Source organism: Cladophialophora bantiana (genome assembly GCF_000835475.1).
Source record: "Cladophialophora bantiana CBS 173.52 unplaced genomic scaffold supercont1.1, whole genome shotgun sequence".
Lineage (NCBI taxonomy): Eukaryota > Fungi > Ascomycota > Eurotiomycetes > Chaetothyriales > Herpotrichiellaceae > Cladophialophora > Cladophialophora bantiana.
In genome coordinates, this window is record NW_015971575.1 from 1,770,877 (window position 1) to 1,793,159 (window position 22,283).

Consider the following 22,283-nt stretch of genomic DNA (forward strand, 5'->3'; position numbering starts at 1 on the left):
CTGAAACCAGCAGCATTATCATCCGTTTTCTTCCCTTCTGGTTGTTGCTCTGCCCGTCGTCTATCGACCCACTTGACATCAAATATCCCCAACTTTACGATCATGGCGTCGAACTCGGCGGCCCCGTCCACCACCGGCCCGGCAAACGGAGATTGTGCCTTCAAAGGCGTCAACGGATCATCTCCTGCCAGAGTGCCGGGGAGGCTGTACTCGCTTTCACAGCCGCCGTCCCTGTCTGCCTTCAAGTCGCTGTGCTCTCAGTCGACCCGCCGCGAAACCTATCCCCACGCGTCGGCCATTGTATCCAACATCCCCATCTACGATCTCCCCACAGATGTGCCGGCAGCTGACCCAGGTTTCATCGACGAGCTACAGGATGAATGGCACCACATCCTCCTCTCTGGGCCCGGCGTCGTGGTCCTCCGCAACTTCACGCCGGACACGGCGCTGCTTGAGCAGGTCAACGCCATCTTCTCCGACATTATCGCCGCGGAAGAATCCACCGCCGCCGCTTCGGGGGCACACAACAAGGGCGACCACTTTGCTGCGAGCGGGACCAACGCGCGGATCTGGAACTCGTTCCAGAAGCACGCCGAACGGGACCCGTCGTCCTTCGTGCGGTACTATTCCAACCCGTACCTGGCCGCCGTGTGCGCCGCGTGGCTGGGCGCCGCGTACCAGATCACCGCGCAGGTGAACCTCGTCCGGCCCGGGGGGAAACCTCAGGTCAGCCACCGCGACTACCACCTGGGGTTCCAGACGGCCGAGTCCTGCGCTTTGTACCCGCGCGCGACGCAGGTCGCGACCCAGTTCCTCACGCTGCAAGGGGCAGTGGCGCACTCGGACATGCCGCTGGCCAGCGGGCCGACGCGCTTCCTGCCCTTCTCTCAGCAGTTCGAGCAGGGCTTCATGGCGTACCGGCTGCGCGAGTTCCAGGCCTTTTTTGACGAGAACTGGGTGAGCTGCGACCTGAAGATGGGGGATGCCGTCTTCTTCAACCCCGCCCTGTTCCACGCCGCCGGCGAGAATCGCACAACCCATGTCCAGCGGTCCGCGAACCTGTTGCAGATCAGCAGCGCGTTCGGCAAGACCATGGAGAGCATCGACACCCTGGCCATCATATCCAAGTGTTGGGCCGAAGTGAAGAAATTGTACGACGGGGCCGACACCGACGACGCAGACATGCAGCTGGGCGCCAGGAAGAGAGTCCAGGCGATTCTGAGTGCGATGGGCAATGGGTATCCGTTCCCCACAAACCTTGATCGCCGACCGCCAGCGCCGGGCGGAATGGCACCTGAGAGTGAAATTGACATCCTTCAAAAAGGGCTGGTGGGAGGTTGGGAGGTTGCTGAGGTCGTCGAGGCCATAACAGCGATCCGAACAGACTCAATGCCATAGAAAACAAAAACAAACCAAAATAAAATAGAACAACAAGAAATCATAATAGTCATCGTCATCGCCATTTTATCGCCAGTGAAATTCTAACTTTCGGTATCCCTCTACCACTCAGATTACCAGAGGAGAACAGGTTTGATCGCGCTCCCGTCCTCCATGCCGTGCAATGCCTGCAACGCATCCTTCGCCGGGAAATGCTTGACGATCTTCTCGATGGGGAACTTGCCTTCGCGCCACCACTGGATCATGACGGGGATCCAGGCCTGGCCCGTGGTGTTGCCCAGGTAATGGCATTCGAACGACTTATTGCCGCCAAAGAACTCCTGCAGGGGGATGGTGATTTGGGTACCAGCCCTGGGGGCGCCGAGCTGGATGAACCTGCCATGGCTGCCTAGGGCCTTGATGCACTCCTGGATGACGGGGACAGCGGCCGTGGTTTCGATGATGATCGAGATACGTTGGCCCTCGACGAGCTTCTGGATGTCCTCCGCCAGGCTGCCGCCGCTGGGGCTTTCTTTTGAGGTATCGAGGACCTTTGTGGCGCCGAGTTGTTTCGCGGTTTCGAGGCGATGTGCGACCCGGTCGACGGCGATGATCTCTTTACATCCCGCAATCTTGGCCGCCATCACCGCTCCCAGCCCCACTGCGCCGATACCCGTCACCAGCACAATATCGTGAGGCTTGGCGGATGCGCCGTTGATGATTGCCCCTGATCCTGTCATCAAGCCGCATCCCAGAGGGGCCAGCAACTTCAAGTCATCATTGCCCTTGACGAGGTCTTTGACATTGACCACGCTTCCCTCTGCGACGATGCTCGTCGCGGCGAAGCTTGACTGACCGAAGAACTTGGCGGGGACTTCTTCGCCTGCAGTGGTCTCAAAGATTCCTGGTTCGCCAAAGATGTTGAGAAGCTGCCACGACGCACAGTACGGCTGCTGCTGTATGTTGCAGAGGTCGCAGTTGGAGCAGTAGTTGTATGACAGCAAGACCGGGTCTCCGACTTTGGCAACAGTCACTCCTGGCCCGACCTCTTCGACCACACCTGCACCTTCATGGCCCAAGACTTTCGGGAATTTCATTCCCACAAGCCGTCCTGGAATTGCGGCGACGACGATGTCTGAATGACATATCCCCGTTGCGACCATCCGAATCTTGAGCTCATGTTCTTTGGGGCCCCGTGATACTTTGATGTTTTCGAACCTCCAGTCCGGGGCCAGAGTGGTGGGCTCACACGGATAGGAGACCAGTGCTGGAATTTCGGTTGCCATTTTTCTGCTCTATAGAGGTGATAGACAGTCAGGAATTCAGGCAGCCGCTTGAAATCTTGTTCACCAGGCCTTCAATTTATGTTGCGAACCGAGTCATGTTTGCTTACTCGGGCGGGCGACTCTGCTCCAGGGAGCAGTCCCAAGACTCTTCGCTGACAGGTTGCAGCGGCCGCATCAACTTGACCTCGGTAGATATTCACCTGGCCTTGACATATTGATTTAGGGTACCATACGAGGCAGAAGTACCTGAAGGGCGGCCCAACTCTTGCACAAGTGTTGTGCGCTGCATCCCGCTGTCAGATCGGAAGCTTGGACGACGCCGGAGGACTCTGTTGATAGTTGCATTGACGGTTGTCAGCAATTACGGAGTTTGTAGTTGCTTTTCCTGGGGGTGCTCTTCCCCGCGTTGTGATCCGTTTAATACGATTGCCGAGCAAGGTTGTGTCCTTTGGCGTACGAACGCACAGGCACAAGACGTCGGCGTCTTCCATCATTCAGCTCCGTGGACAAGGTATCACTATTCGTGGATTCCCTTTGCAGCTCCACTATCTGTCGCTTGGCAGCATCTTTCGCAGTGTGCAGGTCTCCCGTCGATTTGACACCCCTTCGATCGAAGCTCTTGCGTCGGTATTGATAGGGAAGCTGTCGAGCACGCCAATAGCCAAAGTGGGAGGATGTTGCCGGTTCAGACCATCCTCTCGGAGGGTGCAGTGCAAGATTCTGGGGTGGCCTGGGTGGCTTACGACCGACTAGCCCCCAATTTCCGTATGCGAAACCCTGTGTCAGCAGGAAAATCTGGCTCTTTTTGCACTGCACTGATCCCGAGTCGCGCTCCATTTTGTGATTAGTCCTGCATCAACGGCCTGATTGTCGGCTTTCGCTGAGCTGGAGAGGAAGGAAGCGCTGGCCGAGGTCTAAGGACGCTGTCAATTTTTGATTTGCCCCGCACAACAAGAGTACATGGCAATCCAGGTGCAGAAACAGCTGAGGTCGAGATGAGTTGTAACATGTAACATAGGGTGACACCGTGACAAAGCGTTTCTTGGACAACCACCTCTTCCTTTCTCCCCTTCTATTCTCCGTCAAAGGAACATTTGCGAGCCAATCTGTACCGTCTAGGAGGACGAGCACTACTGACTCCTACAGGTCGAATGTCGAAGTTGTCCAGAAGGACAGGCGGCACCAGCTGAAAGGTCGAACACCGGACGCCCAATTTCAGACGTCAGACGAAGGGTCGATCCCCGAGCGCCAAGCGCCAAACGGTGGCCGATGGAGCTTTCTCGTTTTGCTGAGAGGGGTAGCGGGTTTGGAACGGGCCAAATGGGATCAGATGGAGGTACAAAGGTGAGGAGTGACGCGTGGGGCGGTCTTTTCGTGCCTGCAAACTTCGTCAGCTTGGATGGAACATGAAGGACGGAGAACGACATGACAATACCTGCGATTCTCAAAGACGCATCTTCTCCGTCGATGGAAGTGGGAAGCCTATGACCGCTTGCCCGTGCATGGAGACCAGAGGACAGTGAGGCAGTTGAATGTGAAAATTGCATCGTCCATTATGGTGTCAAACAAGTTACAGTGCTCTTCTCCAAAGCTTTGCACAAGGCAACGAACCGTGATGAAAAGGACAAAGACGGATTGTTAGAGGGACAAAAATTGCGCTCGCGGAAGTCCCGAGGGTGCTTCCGGCACAGTTCACCAACTCCGATGTGCAATGGAATGATATCTGTGCAACAAGTCGAATGCTTGGGCTCAAGATGTTCGAACAAGGTAAGTATGAAGGGAAAAAGAAGAAGAGAAGGAGGAGGAAGTTGGGGAAGGGAGGAGATATTTATACCATAGCAGATGGATGCAGGTTGACCTGGACTTGGCGGAGTTTCTGATCTGAGCTGAATCTGTCACTGTCATCACTTCATGTGAAACTCTTCGCCAAGGGACAATGATCAGGAAGAGGCTGATCTGTTACCCTGTCGCTCTGTGATCGAGTGAAGCTGAAGCGGGAGTAAGCCGACAATGAGATGAGAAGATGTACACAAGACCGGTGCCGCCTCCCATTGGCCAGGTCCAACTTCACTTCAACCTTGTCTGACACTTCGATATCGATGAGCACTCGGTTCAATCCACCGGGCACCAACTACAGCACGCATTCTGACTCGTTGCCCGCAATGAGCTCCTCTTGCTCAGGTGGTTGAACAGGTAGTTCATTGTCTGAATCATTGCTATGGACACGATGTGGTGTTCGCTCCAACCTGGGATCTTTCATATCATACAAATAGACCTATCTTATGCTATGCCAATGGTATGCCAATGCGGTGCCGGCGCTGCAGTCACAGTCGTGGCCCTCGCCTTCCCTTACAAAGATGTATCATACTCCTGGTGGAAGGTTTCCAACATGTCCTCGATATCCTCAATCTCCCCAAGGTTGTCTGCCGCGAGAATATCGTCGATGGTCGCGAGGCGTGCAAGCAATATCGGCATAGTGACACCATACATCAAGACTTCTCCCCGAAGAACATCCTCGCATTGGTATTGTTGGTCCCGGACGAAACAGAACGCTTCTTCAAACATCACCCTCAACCCACGTAGTCCTGCAAGGCGGTTGCGGCCGAAATAGTCCATCTTTTCCACCTCCAAGCGGCGCTCGGCGAGTTCGCGATCCACGGTTGTAATGCGGACATATTTGCCGATCATCCTGCGCTGCTTGCGTGCTGTTCCGCCCCGGAGGCCGCGCTTGCGGATGTCCGGGTTGTCTTCCCAGAGCTCAGACAACTCATGCTGGATTCTGGCTTCGTGTTGGTCGATGGTGGTATGGGCAGCGCGGATGAGGTCGGCAAGAGTGTAAAGACGGTCGAGGTGCTCATGGATGGCGCCAAAGTTGATGAACAAGGCCGGGTCTAGTTTGATATTGGATACTGAAACGAATGTGGTTGGTGCCAACAATTCCGACGATGGTGGTTCGTACTGCTCGATCCCTAATCGGAACTCTGCAAATATCAGACGATGTCGGCGGCCATGAAGAAGAGTCCTACCGCAGGCTTCATCCTCAACCTTTGGGACCGCCATGTCTGTCTCCATTGAAGCTGTGTTGTTAAAATAGACAGATTCACGGAGATGAAAGTTCGATTCATAGTCGAGTGAAGAGAACCAACAGTGATTTCGGTGGTGCGGCAGAATTTTGCGATTGAGCCATAGAATTCACATCTTCACACGCGAAGCTGACAAGCTGTGATGTCGCTCCGCAGGGTTCGGCAGAGTATCGCTTCCATCCTCGTCTCCCGTGAGATTTTGCTGGAGAGGTTGGACCATCGACCGAGTCCATCTCATGCTCATCACTGCTTAAGATCAACAACTCCATCTTGAAATCCGCTGAGCTTCATACCGAGCGAGCCTTTCGAAACCGCATCATAAGCTGACCCAGAGGCACGTCTGGTCCCAAACGAAGCGTGAGCGCCGACGCCGACCGTTCCGCAACCACTGCAGCAGGTCGCTCCGATACGGTGAGGGAGGCTCACTCTCCGAGTTTGTACCTTCACACGAAGACTCCTCAATGTCCTCGGAGCTGGAAATCAGTTTGATGGGTGATGCCTGACGTGCGGACTGGAGCACGGCCTTGGAGACAAGATGCCGTCTGGATACGGGGACATAGACAACCTACGAGTCCCATCAACCCATCACAGGGCATTGGATTTTCCTCAAGAAAGAAGCAGAGTTGCGTTACCGTGTTGAGCAGGATCCATGTTGTTGGAGTGGGAGCACAGGGGTCGTGGGCGTGCAAGGTGACAATCCCCGCCCTAATTCGCCATACAAATGATGGTTTCTGCACCTGTGTGTGAAGCTCCAGATCTCAATTATGCAAGCCCCAAGTTCAAAGAAGGGGGAAACATGGGGGAATGCATGCTACGGGCCCTTGACCGAGGACGAATAAGAAACAGGCCCGTTTGTCATACATCAAGCAAACGAAAACTGTAAGGGATCGATTGCCGGAGAAATGTGGATTTCTTTGACCTCACGCCACCATTATGTACATCCACCCCACATGTTCAATCTTCATGCCTTCATAACCCCTCAATTTCAACCAATTTTCTTCTTATTTCACTTCACAATCAATCCCAAACGTCGTAACGACCCCTAAGCGGCTTTCAAATAAATCAATCCAGACAATTCCGTTGAAAGAACCAGCACGATGCTCATCGAAGAATCGTACAAAGATGTGCCGACTAAGGCAGCGGGAGAGGGTTCAATGCGTAAGACTTCCGTCAACTTACACGGCTCAGATGTGAACTCAGGCTGAGCGATGAAAATGCAAAAGGAATCTATATCTTCCATCCCACCATCCCTGGCTACCCAGGTGCCAAGTTTCCCGGTGTCGTTGTGTTCTCGGAAATCTACCAAGGTAAAGCTTTGTCAAACATCCTACATACACCAGAATCTCCACGAAGAACCCGGTAGAGACTGAACACTTTTGCTCCAGTGACTGGTCCAGTGTGCCGCTTTGCCCGCCAAATCGCCGGCCAGGGCTACATTGTCGCTGCACCCTCGTCCTACCACGAATTCACTGGTCCCGAGCCGCTGGCCTATGACGTCCCCGGCACCGACGCGGGGAACGAGTGGAAAATCACCAAGAAACTCGCCGCGTACGACGAGGACTCGGAACTGGCTGTCTCGTTGTTGTTGGGGTTAAAAACGTGCAATGGCAGGATCGGGGCTACGGGGATGTGTCTCGGAGGCCACCTCGCATATCGATGTGCATTGGATCAGAGGGTCAAGGCCGCCGTGTGTTTCTTCGCCACGGATATTCACAGTCATAGCCTAGGGGAGGGCAAGAATGACGATTCCCTGAAGAGGGCGGGCGACATTAAAGGGGAATTGGTCATGATCTTCGGCAAGAGCGACAACCATGTTCCACCCGAGGGGCGGGATTTGATCAGGAAGACGCTGCACGAGAAGGGCGTCGAGTTTTCGTTCTACGAGGTCTTTGGAGCGCAGCATGCTTTTGTGAGAGACGAATTGAGCAAAGGAAGGTACGATCCAGCAGTTACCAAGGTGTGTTTTGAGATGTTGCTGGAGCTCTTTGGGCGGAGGTTGAAGATCGATCTGGGTGAGCCGAGCGGGGAGAAGCTAGTCATCGAAGACGTATGTTGAACAGTAAAAGAAACGCATGGCGTAGCCCCCTTGCAGAGAAACAAAGACGTCAACAGCTGCATAAATATCCTAGAGCCTAGAGAAGACAGCATGCCAACCATTCACAATTTCGCCTCAGGTTTCTTGTCATCTTCTCCTGTCGACTTATACCCAAACAGATACGCGGCGACCTTCCGGATCTGCACTTCTTCGCTACCTTCGGTGATCCGATACCTTCTGAAGTGTCTCCAGATATGTTCAAAGGGATAGTGTCGCGAGTATCCCACTCCACCGTGGATCTGGATCGCTCGATCCGCAGACTCGCAGCACAGACGGTTGGCGTAGTAGTTGCACATGCCAATCTTGTGGCCCAGTTGCTTCTCGATGGCAATCCACGGTGCGCTGCCGTTGGCTTTGCATGCCGCTGTGACTTGGTCCATTTCCACGGCGGTGCGGAGGATCAACAGTCTCAGCATCTCGGCTTGGGTAGAGAGCTCCACAAGCGGCCACTGAATGGCTTGGTTCGCCGAGAGAGGTTTCCCAAAGACGGTCCGTTTCTTCGCGTACTCGACGCTGCGGTCGATGCAGTACCGTGCTGCACCGCAGCTGGAGGCGGCTTGTCGAATACGATTTTCGTGTGTGAATGTCTGCGCAATGGCCAGGCCGTTGTCCACCGGCCCAAGAATAGCTGAGGCAGGAACTCGAACTTTGTCGAAGAGCACTGTTGCGTGGTCGGTCGGCATGTTGAGGGTCCACTCGTATGAAGCGACGGTCAGGCCTGGCGTCTCTCGGGGAACGATGAAAGCAGTGATGCCCTTCGGAGATCCGTTCTTGCCCGAGGTTCGTGCGAAGACCAGACAGTGCGTGGCGGCGTGCATGCCAGTCTGCCATTTCTTGTTGCCGTTAATCTCATAACCAGGCTCGCCGTTGGGCATGGTGATCGGTTTCGCCGTGGTGTCCATATGGGTTGCGTCGGAGCCGTGATAGATCTCCGTCAAGCCAAACGTAGATCTGAACTCGCCCTTGATGCTGGCGGGGATGTACTTGTTCTGCTGCTCCTTTGTGCCGTAGTGGTGCATCATGATGATGAACGGATTGTTGCCGACGACGCTGTGTTCGTTCTGCAGGTCATTGGCCAGACTCACGCCGCCTCCGTAGACTGGGTGCGACGACAGATGGTACCGAATGGCGCACATGTACAGGTTCTGGTGCTCACTGCCAGCGCCACCAAATTCCTTTGGGAAACCGAACCTATAAAACCCAGCTTCGTCGGCCAGTTTGCGCGCTTCACGGAGGAGATTCTCCCACTCGAGAGTGGGGAGGCCTTGATTGTCCCATTGCGTCCGGGAAGATTCGCGACGATGGTCGAAGAAGCGGTTGTTGTCGTCCTTGTGTTGGAGTGGGAGGATCTTGTCCTTGATGAAAGCGTCGACGCGGGAGATGTAGTTTTGAAGGTCGGTGGGAAGCTCGAAATTCATTGCGGCTACTAGGTCGTAACAAACCAAAAAAGCAAGAAGAAACTGGAGGGGAGCTGGAGGCTGGCCTTCTCAGGAGCTTCTATTTCCAACCCATTTATTTGCGTTAGAGCTATATTTCTGTCGCCGTGGTTGTGTCGGCTTGTCGATGCGGAGTAAGGCGAGGCTGATCTGGGGAGTCGTTATCCTCGGATGAAGGATCCTCGGTTCACTTGGGTAGCCTGATCTCTGTCTGATGCGCCAGGTCTCCTCTATTGGTATTCATGCCTTGCCGTAGTCGAATCCTGTGGAGCATGAAGATGAATGATGCATTCTGCTAGTCCCTACTCGGTTCGGTATGCCACCGAGGTACCCAGTACGGAATTCCGAGTACTGTACTCCCACGAGGTACCGGACCCCTGGACCCCTAAACATGCTGCCTTTTTTTCAGCTGAGTCACTTCGCAAGGACATCCCCCTCCCCTGGTGCCCCTGGTGCCCCTGCTCGGCCCTAGTCTGATTTTCCAACGGTCTGGAGATCGGAAGCCAATAATCCGTGACTGGCGCTCGCTCAAACCTGACCTTTGCCTGCTGCCTTAATTGTTGTCCTATATTCATGTACATATATCGTTTGCAGAATCTCTATCGGCTTGGAAGGTCCGGAATCACTACCTAATTCTATGTTGTCGGCCACAAAAACAAGCAGGGAGAAAAGAACCTCAGTACATTCTCTAATGGGAAATTGGCTCGCTGCTAATTATCGCCTAGCACACAGACTGAATCTCAGGTCAATCCAGGTGGAAGCATGGACGACCTTGTAATAAGCAGTTGAACAACCAAGAGCGGTGATGAAGTTTTCCATTTCTGATAAGACTGGTTTGTGGTGATATCGCAGACAACGACTGTCTAAAAGTCGAAGCTTATGCATATTAATCCTTTTTCTTTTATCAGACAGACATCTCAATGCTGCTTGCACATAAAACCTGGGGTTTCGATTCGCGTGGCGAGATCACTTGGGAGATGGCTGGGGTGATGCAAAAATCATCTAGGTACATACATACGTGGGAGACGCAACAGCAAGATGACAGATCCACCGCCCGATGAGTGGATGGACGATGTCTCTAAAACTGAGTTCTCGTAGCGAGATGCGGATGCAAACACATGCACTGTCCCACGCGGGGCACGTTGGGATCCCAAAGATGCTGAGTGGCTTCAAGCCGTGATCGGTTCTCAGGCGCGTTTCTCTAAACTCTGGCAAAAGGAGAACCAGGCCATTGCAGCCCCTGTTCGAAAGACCACCAGGGTTACTTGTACCATGGCAAGTTTGTTTCGGGTCTCTGCCGCATGCTACCCAGGACTCGAAAGGTGCAAAGTGTCCCAATCTCGTTTACAAAGTAGACTCACCAAGACGAGAATGTCGGTATGAGGCCATATCATTGGTCTCAGCAGGAGCGGCGGCACTGTTCTCTGTGCAACGCCGATTTACGAGTATGCGCCTCTCTAAGGGTTCTCCGCAAATGATGAGATTGCTAAAACCAAAGATCTTCTCGATCACCCACGCAGATAGGCGAATTTTTTTGAGGCTGGCGCCCCTGATCTCGAGCACAGTGCAGGACCAGCTTCCAGTACGGAATTTGGTACTCCAAATATGCCAGCTCCAAGATATCAGGAAAAGCCACGCCGAACTGGGTCAGGAGGCTGAGTATTATTATTAAATCATGTTCCATGAGAGCAAAAGGGAAAGCCGAGACTCGAGCATAAAGAAAAACGAGGCTCTAATCTCGGGATGCAAGCCACGGAGCGCCAAGCTTGAATAGTTGCGGCACGCTAAGCCCTTCTAGGCCTATCCCTTCTCCTTTTTTTCAACTTCGACTCACTTTGCTCACTCCAAACACGGAACAACGCAAAGCTGATTCCGTGGCTTGATCACGAAATTTCTGGGCCAAACAACCCACAGCCATAGCGCGACTTCCACTGGTCTTAGACTTCAGGCCCCTTTGGGAACGATGACCGGGGTACTCCAACGCGTGTCCTCCTTGAGCTGCCAAACAAAGAATGGCGGCTATCGTCGAAGGCAGCGATCATCGATGTCGCTGGCGTGTAGGACCCGCCGGAAAAGCCTCGTGCGTCTTCCAGCCATGTGGCGCTGATCCCTAACAGGGTAGAATCCTGGCGGTCTGTCAGATCATTCGATGATGGTCCGAACTAGGGTTTGCAGTGCTGCCAGTAGCCGTGGAAGGCAGATGTGCTTCGTTCACACGCTCGTCTAGCCTGCGGAGTACGTCCAACGTTCGGGGAGAGGGGGGGGGAGGCGCCATCTACTCAACCTGCACACCTCTCCTCCTCTTCCTTCCTTTTCTTTGGTAAACCGTCATTGCGTTGTCGACTGGCACGCGTCCGTTCGTTCTTCATATCAGCCGCTCTTTCCATGAGCTGTTGCTCAATGCAACATGCTGCCATTCTTTTATTTTCTTTTGTTTTCTAATGTGGCTTTAGGTTCATTGGGAAAATGGGGGGGTTTCATGCCATGGAAGAAGAATTTGTTGGAACGCGACGTTGAACCGACCTGCTCTTGTACTGATCCAATCGCCGCTGAGTGGGCAACAAACAAATCCTTTGCAGATGCTGCGACTTCTGCTGCGACCCCGGCCGGTTATTATCAAGCATTCAACAATGGACAAGCGTGGATTTCAGGAGATGGGTTTATTGGACACACGACAATTGATGAGTACGACAGCAGTATCTGTGCAGCGATTTGCGATGGCATTGATGAATGTTCCTCATTCGAGATCTACTTTGAGAAGGAAATTGGTGGTCCAGCTCCAGCAATCAAGTGTTCGTTCTGGGCTGGAGCAATTGCTGCTAGTGGGTCAAGCAGCACAAATGCCGTGATCGCCGGTTGTAACGGCTACACTAACAGCACTCTCACAACTCCCAAAGGGTTTGATGTTCCGGTGTTCATGGCGGGCGCGGCAATTCATCCACCACCAACTCCTGGAGCATTCCTTGGCTCGAAGATCTTTAATGGACCATTCGACACGTCGAATTGCGCGGAAGCGTGCAGCTCAATCGGCTGCAAATTCTTCAACACCTACATTGTCTCTAAGAATGGTGTGAGCCAGGGCCAATATTGCGACATGTACGCTCAGCCATTCGGACCAGAATGGGCAACAGAGACCGGAAGATCGGATGGGAAGACAAATTTTACCATCTCTCATAGCTTTGCCTGCGGTGCGACTGAAGAAAAACGTGGTGAGAGTCTGTCTAGCGGCGAACCCGGCGCTCCACCGGCCACAACACCTGTCAGCGGCAATGGCCGGAGGGGGTCCTGGGAAGAGCAGCATCCTTGGCACGGAAGTAGCCCTTATGCGGGCAACAGTGCCAGCAGTGCCAGCCAAAGTGGACTGTCAAGTTCCTCGACTGGGAAGCACGGAGGTCAGACGTCTCAAACAGGAAGCGACCCGAATAGCTTCGGGACTCCAGCTTCTTCTACTTCGAAAGCCCCGCGAAATCCTGGCTCCTCCGAATGGGGTGATTGGGATAACTGGAGTACTACTACTTTCTCGACCCCAGGTGCAACCTCCTTGCCAGTAGATGCAACCTCTCGAGGAACGAGTAGCAGCTCGACGTCTGTTGATAGTGTTGACCCTGCCAGAACTTCGACTCCCGCGACGACCAAGTCAGGTAGTACCTCTCATTTTCTCCCGCCCAGGTCAACTGCTGCCTCTCATTCAGTACGAGGGGGTGTGAGCGGATCTCAGTCCCACGCACAAGATTCCATTTGGCTCGATTGGACATCTTCTAAATCGTCCATCGTTTCCCCAACGACTTCGACCTTCACTACCAATTCAGTTGCTGCTGTAAGCACCAAGTCAACCACGAAGACGAGTTCTGCTCCTGGTAGCCGGCCAGACCAGCCGGGTCAGCCAACCCGATCTTCAGTCGGCCGTCCACAGACAACGCCAAATAGAGCGAATGGCGGCTCTAGTGGTTGGGCAGATTGGGGAGTGTCAATAGGCCAAAATTCTTCGGACGCCATCACTACGACATCAGCGGCCCCATCGAAGCCGGTCGAAGCTACAACGAGTAGATCTACATCTGCCCATACCTCTGGGCCTAGTAGACAACCTATCACTCGGCCGACACGCCCCGGGGGAAGGCCGCAGCCATCGCATACTCTGTCTCAGCCTACGTCTAGCGCTTTGCCAGTGGATGCTCTTCCAACAACCTCCTCTGGATCCACGACAACTTCGAGTGCGAGGGAGTCGAGGTCTTCCGGCTTCCCTTGGCCGTCACACAGTGGAACGGAGGCAGTTTGGCTTGATTGGTCATCGTCATTGACTTCAAGTTCTCTCGTGGTTGATGGAACCACAACCACTGTTCTCTCGACAATTACAACAACAACAACAACGAAGGATTCGAGGCCACGTGCCTCTGCCTGGCCTTCGCACAGTGGCACAGAGAACATATGGCTAGACTGGACCACATCGTCTACCTTGAGCTCCCTCTCCGTCGATGCGCTCACTACAACATCTTCTCCATTAACTACGTCCACAACGAAAGGCTCGAGACCGACTGGCTCTGCCTGGCCTTCTCGTAACGGAACAGAGCAGATCTGGCTGGATTGGACCTCTACATCTTCAACTTTGAGCTCCCTGCCCGTTGATGCAGCCACAACAACCTCAAGCCTTCCGACAACTGCTTCCACATCCACAGCTTTCTCGAGGCCGAGCGGCTCTTCCTGGCCTTCAGAGAATGAAACAGAACATATCTGGCTTGACTGGACCACTTCTTCATCCACTTCCAGCTCCCTCTTCGTGGCTGCCGCCACAACAACCTCGACCCTCTCGACGTCCCCTTCTCCAACATTCTCGAAGCCAAGCAGCTCTGCCTGGCCTTCAGAGAATGGAACAGAGCGAGCGTGGCTGGACTGGCTTACTGCTTCGTCTACTTCCAGCACTTCCAGCTCTTTGTTTGTTGCCGCGGTTACAACTAGCTCAACTATCTCCACAACCTCTTCAAATGGGTTTAGGCCTACCGGCTCTACCTGGCCCTGGCCTTCAGAGAATGGTAGCGCATGGGAGGATTGGAGTCGGACGACTTCGCACACGTCAACCGTCCTTTCTGTCGCCGATGCTACATCTTCAACCCTTCCTACAACCACATCCACGACAAGCTCTAAGGCCGCTTACTCTGGGTGGCCGTCTGAAAATGGGAGTGTATGGGAAGACTGGGGTAGGACAACTTCATCTAAATCAACTATTCTCTCTGTTGCCGACACTGCCACTTCGCCCCTCCCCACCACCACGTCTAAGACAAGTTCAAGGGCTATTTACTCCGCTTGGCCATCTGAGAATGGTAGTGCTTGGGAAGATTGGACTAAGACAATTTCATCGACGTCAAGTGCTCTCTCTGTTGCTGATCTTACTACAAGTTCGGTCATCAGCACAAGTACGGCAGCTACAACAAGTTCTAGAGCGGGTTATTCTGCTTGGCCGTCTGAGAATGGCAGTTCGTGGGAGGATTGGAGTAGAACAATTTCGGCTTCCTCCACCTCTAGCGTCGCCTTCGTTGATGCTGAAACCACAAGCTCTCCGCTTCCTACTACTTCGACTCAGAGTACTAGATCCTTTGGCTCCAGCTGGCCATCGCACAGTGGCAATGGCTCTTGGGAAGATTGGGCCGCAACTTCTACTTCTTCACGTCTGAGTGCTGATGCTCTGACTACTTCTACTTCCAGCCTCGCTACCACCACATCGACGATAAGCTCAAGATCCAGCTACACCTCGGCTCCGTCTTACAATGGGACATACAGTGGGAACGGAACATGGGAAGACTGGGCTAACTGGCTGAATCTGACTTCTGGGACTTCAACATCTACGAAGCTGCCTGCTGATGCTTTGACTACGACCTCTAGTGTCGCGACGACCACCTCGACAACTTCAAAATTTGCCATTCCAACATGGCTCTACAGTGGAACGTATCCGGGCAACTTCAGTTGGGAGGACTGGGAGACAACGGCATCTACGTCGTCGAAATTAGTTGACGCTTTGACGACTACATCTAGCTTAGCGAGCACAACTTCCACGAGGGCTTACTCGGGCTATCCTTCTCATAGTGGGTCAATGAACGGCACCTGGGAGGATTGGGAAGCGACCTCCACGACCTCTGTCAAGTCGACTACTTCGTCGTTACTGCCGGTTGATGCCATGACTAGAACCACTTCCACGACGATAAGCTCTGTAGCGACAACCAGCTCTGCTCGCTCATATCCAGGCTATCCTTCTTACACCGGAACTGTTACCTGGGAAGATTGGAGTCCAACATCGACATCCGTAAAGTCGACGAGCTCTTCCCTTCTGCCGGTTGATGCCTTGATGACGACGAGTTCTGCATCTTCGACAACCTCCGTTTTCGCATACCCAGGTTATCCTTCTTACAATGGATCCATGAATGGCACTTGGGAAGATTGGAATCTAACGACAAAGGCCGCATCTTCGGTGTCATCTACAACCGCAACTACAACAAGTTCCGTGTTTGGATACCCGGGCTACCCGTCATATAATGACTCGAACTCTGTCTGGCTAGATTGGAACCTGACGTTTGTCTCTACAACACAGAGCACTTCTGTTTTGCCGGTTGATGATTTAACTACAAGCCCAACCACGTCTTTGAGTACAACCACAACAAGCTCTAGCTTTTCATATCCTACGGCAGGCAACTGGACGGGTTACAACGAGAGCGCGTGGCTGGATTGGAATCTAACAACAACCAGAACAAGCACGTTGTATGTTGACGGTCGAACCACGTCCACAATTTCCACCAGCACTATAAGCCTGGTCCCGACAACTACCTCAGCCAGAGCGTATCCAACGGTTTCGTATAATGGCACAGGAAACTGGACAGAGTCAGAATGGCTGGATTGGAACTTGACGTCAACCTCGTTCGCCTATCCTCGCACGACGACTTCTTCTCCCGCAGTTACCACGACTACAACGACCTCGGAACACCCAATTGATACGGCTACAGGGTCAACCTCGACCTCAGCTTTTCCCACCATCCCTTCACACAATATAACGGGTAATTGGTCGAGCTACAATGACTCGAACTCTGTCTGGTTGGATTGGACAACTACAAGCCTCGGGACTGTATCCACAACCTCTAGCTCGCAAGTTGGCTATCCAACAATCCCGGCCTATAACGAAACTGGTAATTGGTCAGACTGGCTGTCGAATATCACCTACAGCTCGGCCTCAGCATTTATCGATCCGCGGACAACCACCTCTTCCTTGAGCACATCCTCTGTTCTCTCTGTCGCTGCTACTGCTCTGACGCCCACTTCTACTTCAACTTCCACGACCGCCACGGCAATAGGACATCCGACTGTCCCGGCTTATAACGGTTCATACCCTTCGACTAATTGGACAGATTGGAACGGTACAATTCCCTGGAGCATCACTTCTTCCAGCTTGGCTGCCTCGTCTACGACAACTTCAGTAGGTGGATATCCAACTGTTCCTGCGTATAATGGTTCATATCCTTCTACGAACTGGACAGATTGGAATGGTACTATCCCCTGGAATGTGACTACTTCAGCGACTACGTCTTCCTTGAGCACGTCCTCGGCCCTCTCCGTTGCCGCTACTGTTCTGACACCGACAACGTCCTCAACCACCTCATCCACGACCACTTCAATTGCGGGATATCCGACTATTCCGGCCTATAATGGCACATATCCTTCGATGAACTGGACGGACTGGAACGGTACAATCCCCTGGAATATGACTTCTTCCATAACTTCGTCGGTTTCTCCTACTACTTCGGTAGCAGGTTATCCGACTACGACGTATAGTGGATCATATCCCTCAATAAACTGGACTGATTGGAACGGCACAATTCCTTGGGATATCACTTCCTCCTTGAGGACATCTTCTACCTCCTCTGTCCTCTCTGTCGCTGCTGCAGTGACCAGCACGACATCTTTCGCCTCGACGACAACAACCTTGCAATCTGGATATCCTACACTTCCAGCCTTCAATGGCTCTTACCCATCAACGAATTGGACAGACTGGAACGGCACAATTCCTTGGAACTTGAGTTATCCGCTGACTACGTCTTCTGCGCTCTCTATTGCAGCGACTCAGGTTACTACTTCGTCCACCCCAGCTTCGTCCACGACGACTGCGAGAGACGGATACCCAACAAATTGGACTGACTGGAATGGCACGATCCCATGGAACTTTAGTTCTTCGCTGACTACGTCTTCCACAGTCTCTGTTCTGACTGTCGCCCCTACGCAGATGAGCACTACGTCGAGCACTACATCTCTGACCCCCTCTTCGTCCACCACACGCTCGGTGGATGGATATCCGACAACCTTACCCTATAATGGGTCTTATCCATCGACAAATTGGACAGACTGGAATAGCACAATCCCTTGGAATTTCACTTCGCAGATCACTACGTCCTCTTCCACGACGAGCTCAGTGGCAGGATTCCCAACGATCCCAGCCTACAATGGATCGTACGCGGGCACGAACTGGACCGATTGGAATGGTACAATTCCATGGAACGAGACCGACGGCAGAAGTTTGACCACGTCATCGACGGCATCTCTCGTGACTCCCACAACATCAATACTTTATGTGTCACCGACGACTACGAGCCATACATCGACGTCCTCTGGAGCCTGGCCGACAATGACGGCACCCGCTTACAACGAGACGCAGTGGCTTGACTGGCTCAACAGCACGAACAGTACCGGCAACTGGACCCTGCCAACTAATTCCAGCCGCCCCCTTAACTTGACTGATCCTTTGCCGACTACTAGTTCTGTGACAAGCACCTCTGCCTGGGCTGTGCCGACATTGGCATACAACGGAACCGGAAACTGGACGGACTGGTACAATTCCACAGGAAGCAATGAGACATGGCCATTCAACTTCTCTGCCACAACAAGCACCTCCCTGATGTCGACGACACCTAGCCCAGTTGCTGTGACAACCACTTCCACCACAACTTCTGTCTTGTTGACAACGACCTCGTCCTCGGTGTTCCCAACAACGACCTCGGTTTGGGCTTACAATGACACCGGTAATTGGACGGACTGGGCCAGCAATAGCACTGCTCCATTGAACTACACAATTCCCCATTCGAACTCGACGAACTCGACCGCTTGGAGTAGTAACTCAACGTACCCCGCCAGCAATTCGTCTGAATGTGGTGCCACTCCCCCTTCGCAACTTCTGGAGAATCCATCATTCGAATGTTCCGGCACGGGTTGGAATCTGGATGAAGTGGACATTGTCTGGGGAGCTGTCTCGAGCTCAGCTACACCTTCCAAGCGTATACGTGATATCCTGTCCCCTGAGGCAGCATATGACGGCAAAGGATTCGCGCGATTTGAGCCCACTTTCGAAGGTGCTACTGCTACTTTGTCGCAGACACTGACCACTCCGGCTGCGAATGGATCCTACTGGTATTCATTTGCCTACAGAGTTCCGGCTTCTGGGGTCACTCCAGATGGATGTACGTTGACAGTTTCGAACGATGAAGGAACTCTAGCAACTCTAGGTTCACTTTCGGCCGCGACTACTTGGACCACGACCGGAAAAGAATTCCAGATCACTTCCTCGGCGAGCACATTCTCTCTGATCTTTAGCTGTGATGGTGTCGAGACCGCTTCACCCATTCTAGATGTCGACAATATCAGGATGGGCATGAGCAGCGGAAATTGGACCTTTGTGAACGGAACTGGTGGCGGATATAGCAATAGCACTGGCCTTCCAACTTCTAGTGGTCAACCTCAAACCAACATGACATACGGGCAGCCTCCAGCCAACCTGACTACGCCGGCCTACGGCAACAACTCGACCGATTATACGGGAGGAACCGGCGGACCAGAGACTGGAGACACATCCAGCAATGGCCCTGTCACCACATCCCCAATGTCTTCCCCAGAACCGTCAACAACTTATGATCTCCGAGAGTCTGCCCCTACCTCCTCGTCCTCACCAACGAGACCAACGACATCGTCTCCGACCCCAACGACGACCGACCCAGCCGTAACGCCGGATTCAATGGATCCTACCACGACGCCGGACTCCTTGGATGCGTCGACCACATCTCCGGCAGCAGCTGCAGCTTCAGACACGAGCACATCGTCGACGTCGTCACCACCTCCGTCTGCCACTGTATTTGCACCGCGAGACAGGGTTAAGAGGCACCGATATCATCGGAACTCGTAAGAGTATGACGAAGCATTTGGATGTGCGGGAAACCAAGGATTTTGGGGAAAGGGGGAAGTGACGAGGGAACCAGCAACAGATACCCCCCATAGTTATTTCTCTAGGTAGTTTCTTTCACGATTGTTTTCTTCACAGCCAAACTCCGCATTTCCTAAAGCATCTTTCACGATCTTTTTCGAGGGAATAAGCTTATTGATATCAGCAACCAGTCACCACGGCTGCGAAAAGGAAGATGGAAGAAGAAGGGGGAGATTCGGCTTTTCCTTCCTAGACCAAAGGGTTTCTGGGACGGTTTTCTATTTTTCGCGTTATTGGATTCAGAGTTTTGTTGGCGCGGTATTTACTCGTAGTACTATGTGTGGCGGCTTCCGGGTGCCACAATCAGCTGGGCCAGATCTTCTCGATTGTTTCCTCCACCCTCTCCCTCGTTTCATATTAGGCGGGCGATGTGATTCGATTCTAGACCTTCTCGCAGCCCCAGGCTCTCTCCGTAAAGCCTTGTTGACTGCCCGCTTGTTTCAATTCGGGGCTGGCGGCCCTAGGAACATTGGAAACATTTTGATGGAGCGATAGGAACATGCACTTGCCCGTATGTCAAAACTCGACACGTTCCCGGGGCTGGCGTTGATCGCAGGATCAGAATACGAATTGGAAACCCTTCATTTCTTTCCGTCCTTCCCACCAGGCGTCCAGTTTCACGTGCGTGGATTTTGATCTGCAAAGAGAAGCCGACTGACTGACGGACCTTCAAATCCTGTCTGCTCCCTCCTCAAGAAATACTGACACAGAGACCAGGGCTCCATCGAGAGTATTTCCGAACTATTAGGGACTCACGTCGTACCCAACGGAGATACTCTCATTCGTATGGTAGTGTGTTTTATTTTCTGTGATGAATTGCCACCGCGGCATCAGCCTCGTCCCCTATCTTGACATGAAGACTCGCCAATCAGGGGCTAGCTAGGCCGCCCAGGTGGATCTGACATTCAGGGGATTCAACAGGGACACAACCCCAATTGGGAAGCGATGCCTCGTCCAGGGTGGACAACAAGGCTGGTGAGCACCAGGGTGGTGAGGCTTTCTCCTGGAAATTGGCCCAGGTTGTCACCAAAACCCACGTCTGGCGACCCGCCAAAGCTTACGCAACTTTATCCGGGGACTTCGTTTACTACACCTTGTACTGGGTAGTGCCATCATCCTTTTTATTTACATACGTCCCCGTCCTTTGTCCGCACAGGGCAAAAAAAATGGACTTCGATTTGATTTGATTCCGCGAGAACGTTTCAGCCGGGTGTAGCGCGCCCTCCTCCCCTGCGTCCTGGTAAGGCTGCCTGTCTATCTGTCAGCAGAGGAAGGCATCGTATTACTCCCTGGCCGGTCTTGCTTCCGAACCCTTTCTCAAATTTCCATGGCACTGACAATCGGTAACTCCACGAGCAGGCATTTCATTTCCACCGCCGTCATGGAATGGCTGGCCCTAAGGAATGAAACGGGCAGATCCATTTTCTCTTTCCCCTTTTCGTTGCGCCACTTAGAAGACCTGCAATCCATGGACGTAGCTGCTGCTTTTTCCGGTAGCACGCTTGCACGGTGAGTGCGCACGCGAAGGACCGAGTGACAGAGGATATCTTCTTCCATATATTTGACCCTGCCCTCTTCAAACCTCTTCCCTACCTATCCATCTCTCATTCTTTCCATTGGCATTCCGTCGTTTCTCGACAGAATCGCACTTTTTCTCGTCGATTGTTATCCGACCATAGTCACTCTTTACCTGGTTCAGTTTTCAACTCACCACAGTCATTCGTTACAGTAAACCCACCACCGCCCCATTCCCGAACCTCTGCACACAATGAAGTTCTTCAGCACTATCCTCACAGTTTCGGCACTTGCAGGTGTCACCTTCGCGGGCCCCCAGCGCGGAGGCTTTGGACGACCACCTCCTCCCACAACTGAGTCGAAGACCGACGACCACCCTGCTACTAGCTCTCCAACACCGGGATATTCCTCGTCGAGCCCAGCGTATTCCACCGGACACAGCTCCACCACCACCACCACCACCACCACCACCACCACCACCACCACCACGACATCCAAGGTGGTGACCACCACTACCACCGCGCCTCTCGGAACCGTGACCTGTCTCAGCACCGCCGCGGCCACCAACGTGGTCAATGGCTTCGCCTCTCTGCTGACAGCGTACAGCAACGCGACGGCCGAGTCTCTCCTCGCCTCCGACTTCACCGACACGTCCGACTCGATCAACTTCCTGGCCGGCAATCCCTTGGGCAGCACGACGTTTCCCAGTAAGCTGGCATTCGAGCTGGGCCAGGGCAGCCAACCCGCCATCGGGTTCCAGGTGCTGAACATCGACGCGATCACTTGCAAGGTCATCGCGTTCCGGTGGGAGGCCATCCTCGGCTCCAGCAGCCCCGTCAAGGGCATCAACATCCTCTACACCGAGAACCCCACTCAGACCGACGACGGCTGGCAGATCCAGAGCGTCTTCTCCGAGTTCAACTCGGGCACGTGGACCATCGAAATTGGCGGAACCTGCGTCCCGCCTTCTCAGGCTGGCGCCTCCCGCTAAGCAAAAGAAAACATATACATTACCCCCGCGTCCGCCAAGTAGTCCTCCACACACAAGACAAGGACTGAGCTGCGAAAGCCGTGCCTCTCTATCTCTTGGATAGGAGAAATAGATGCAACTGACTGGTTGACCGACCGGCTGGCGCCCTCGAGTGCGGGAGAGAGATGTTCATTGTTGTGCGCCTTCCACATATTCTGAAATATCTATGTATGTACACA

The 22,283-nt window shown here is 53.3% G+C and overlaps 7 protein-coding genes across 7 annotated transcripts; 4 read left to right on the forward strand and 3 right to left on the reverse strand.

Annotated features, from left to right (window-relative positions):
- Positions 1 to 102: 102 nt before the first annotated feature.
- On the forward strand, positions 103 to 1,398 carry Z519_00646 (uncharacterized protein; the record flags this gene model as incomplete). Its single annotated transcript, XM_016758403.1, has 1 exon — positions 103 to 1,398. One exon carries the CDS (start codon positions 103 to 105, stop codon positions 1,396 to 1,398), a length of 1,296 nt encoding a protein of 431 aa, XP_016625652.1.
- Positions 1,399 to 1,511: 113 nt separating this feature from the next.
- Z519_00647 (uncharacterized protein) lies at positions 1,512 to 2,663 on the reverse strand (the record flags this gene model as incomplete). The annotated part of the gene is made up of 1 exon (XM_016758404.1): positions 1,512 to 2,663. The coding sequence occupies one exon, from the start codon at positions 2,661 to 2,663 to the stop codon at positions 1,512 to 1,514; it is 1,152 nt and encodes a 383-aa protein (XP_016625653.1).
- Positions 2,664 to 5,012: 2,349 nt separating this feature from the next.
- On the reverse strand, positions 5,013 to 5,723 carry Z519_00648 (uncharacterized protein; the record flags this gene model as incomplete). The annotated part of the gene is made up of 1 exon (XM_016758405.1): positions 5,013 to 5,723. The coding sequence occupies one exon, from the start codon at positions 5,721 to 5,723 to the stop codon at positions 5,013 to 5,015; it is 711 nt and encodes a 236-aa protein (XP_016625654.1).
- A 1,120-nt stretch (positions 5,724 to 6,843) lies between these two features.
- Z519_00649 (uncharacterized protein) lies at positions 6,844 to 7,802 on the forward strand (the record flags this gene model as incomplete). Its single annotated transcript, XM_016758406.1, has 3 exons — positions 6,844 to 6,904; positions 6,970 to 7,053; positions 7,132 to 7,802. The coding sequence occupies 3 exons, from the start codon at positions 6,844 to 6,846 to the stop codon at positions 7,800 to 7,802; spliced, it is 816 nt and encodes a 271-aa protein (XP_016625655.1).
- A 101-nt stretch (positions 7,803 to 7,903) lies between these two features.
- On the reverse strand, positions 7,904 to 9,259 carry Z519_00650 (uncharacterized protein; the record flags this gene model as incomplete). Its single annotated transcript, XM_016758407.1, has 1 exon — positions 7,904 to 9,259. The coding sequence occupies one exon, from the start codon at positions 9,257 to 9,259 to the stop codon at positions 7,904 to 7,906; it is 1,356 nt and encodes a 451-aa protein (XP_016625656.1).
- Positions 9,260 to 11,756: 2,497 nt separating this feature from the next.
- On the forward strand, positions 11,757 to 19,481 carry Z519_00651 (uncharacterized protein; the record flags this gene model as incomplete). The annotated part of the gene is made up of 1 exon (XM_016758408.1): positions 11,757 to 19,481. The coding sequence occupies one exon, from the start codon at positions 11,757 to 11,759 to the stop codon at positions 19,479 to 19,481; it is 7,725 nt and encodes a 2,574-aa protein (XP_016625657.1).
- Positions 19,482 to 21,327: 1,846 nt separating this feature from the next.
- Positions 21,328 to 22,065, forward strand: Z519_00652 (uncharacterized protein; the record flags this gene model as incomplete). The annotated part of the gene is made up of 1 exon (XM_016758409.1): positions 21,328 to 22,065. The coding sequence occupies one exon, from the start codon at positions 21,328 to 21,330 to the stop codon at positions 22,063 to 22,065; it is 738 nt and encodes a 245-aa protein (XP_016625658.1).
- Positions 22,066 to 22,283: the final 218 nt, after the last annotated feature.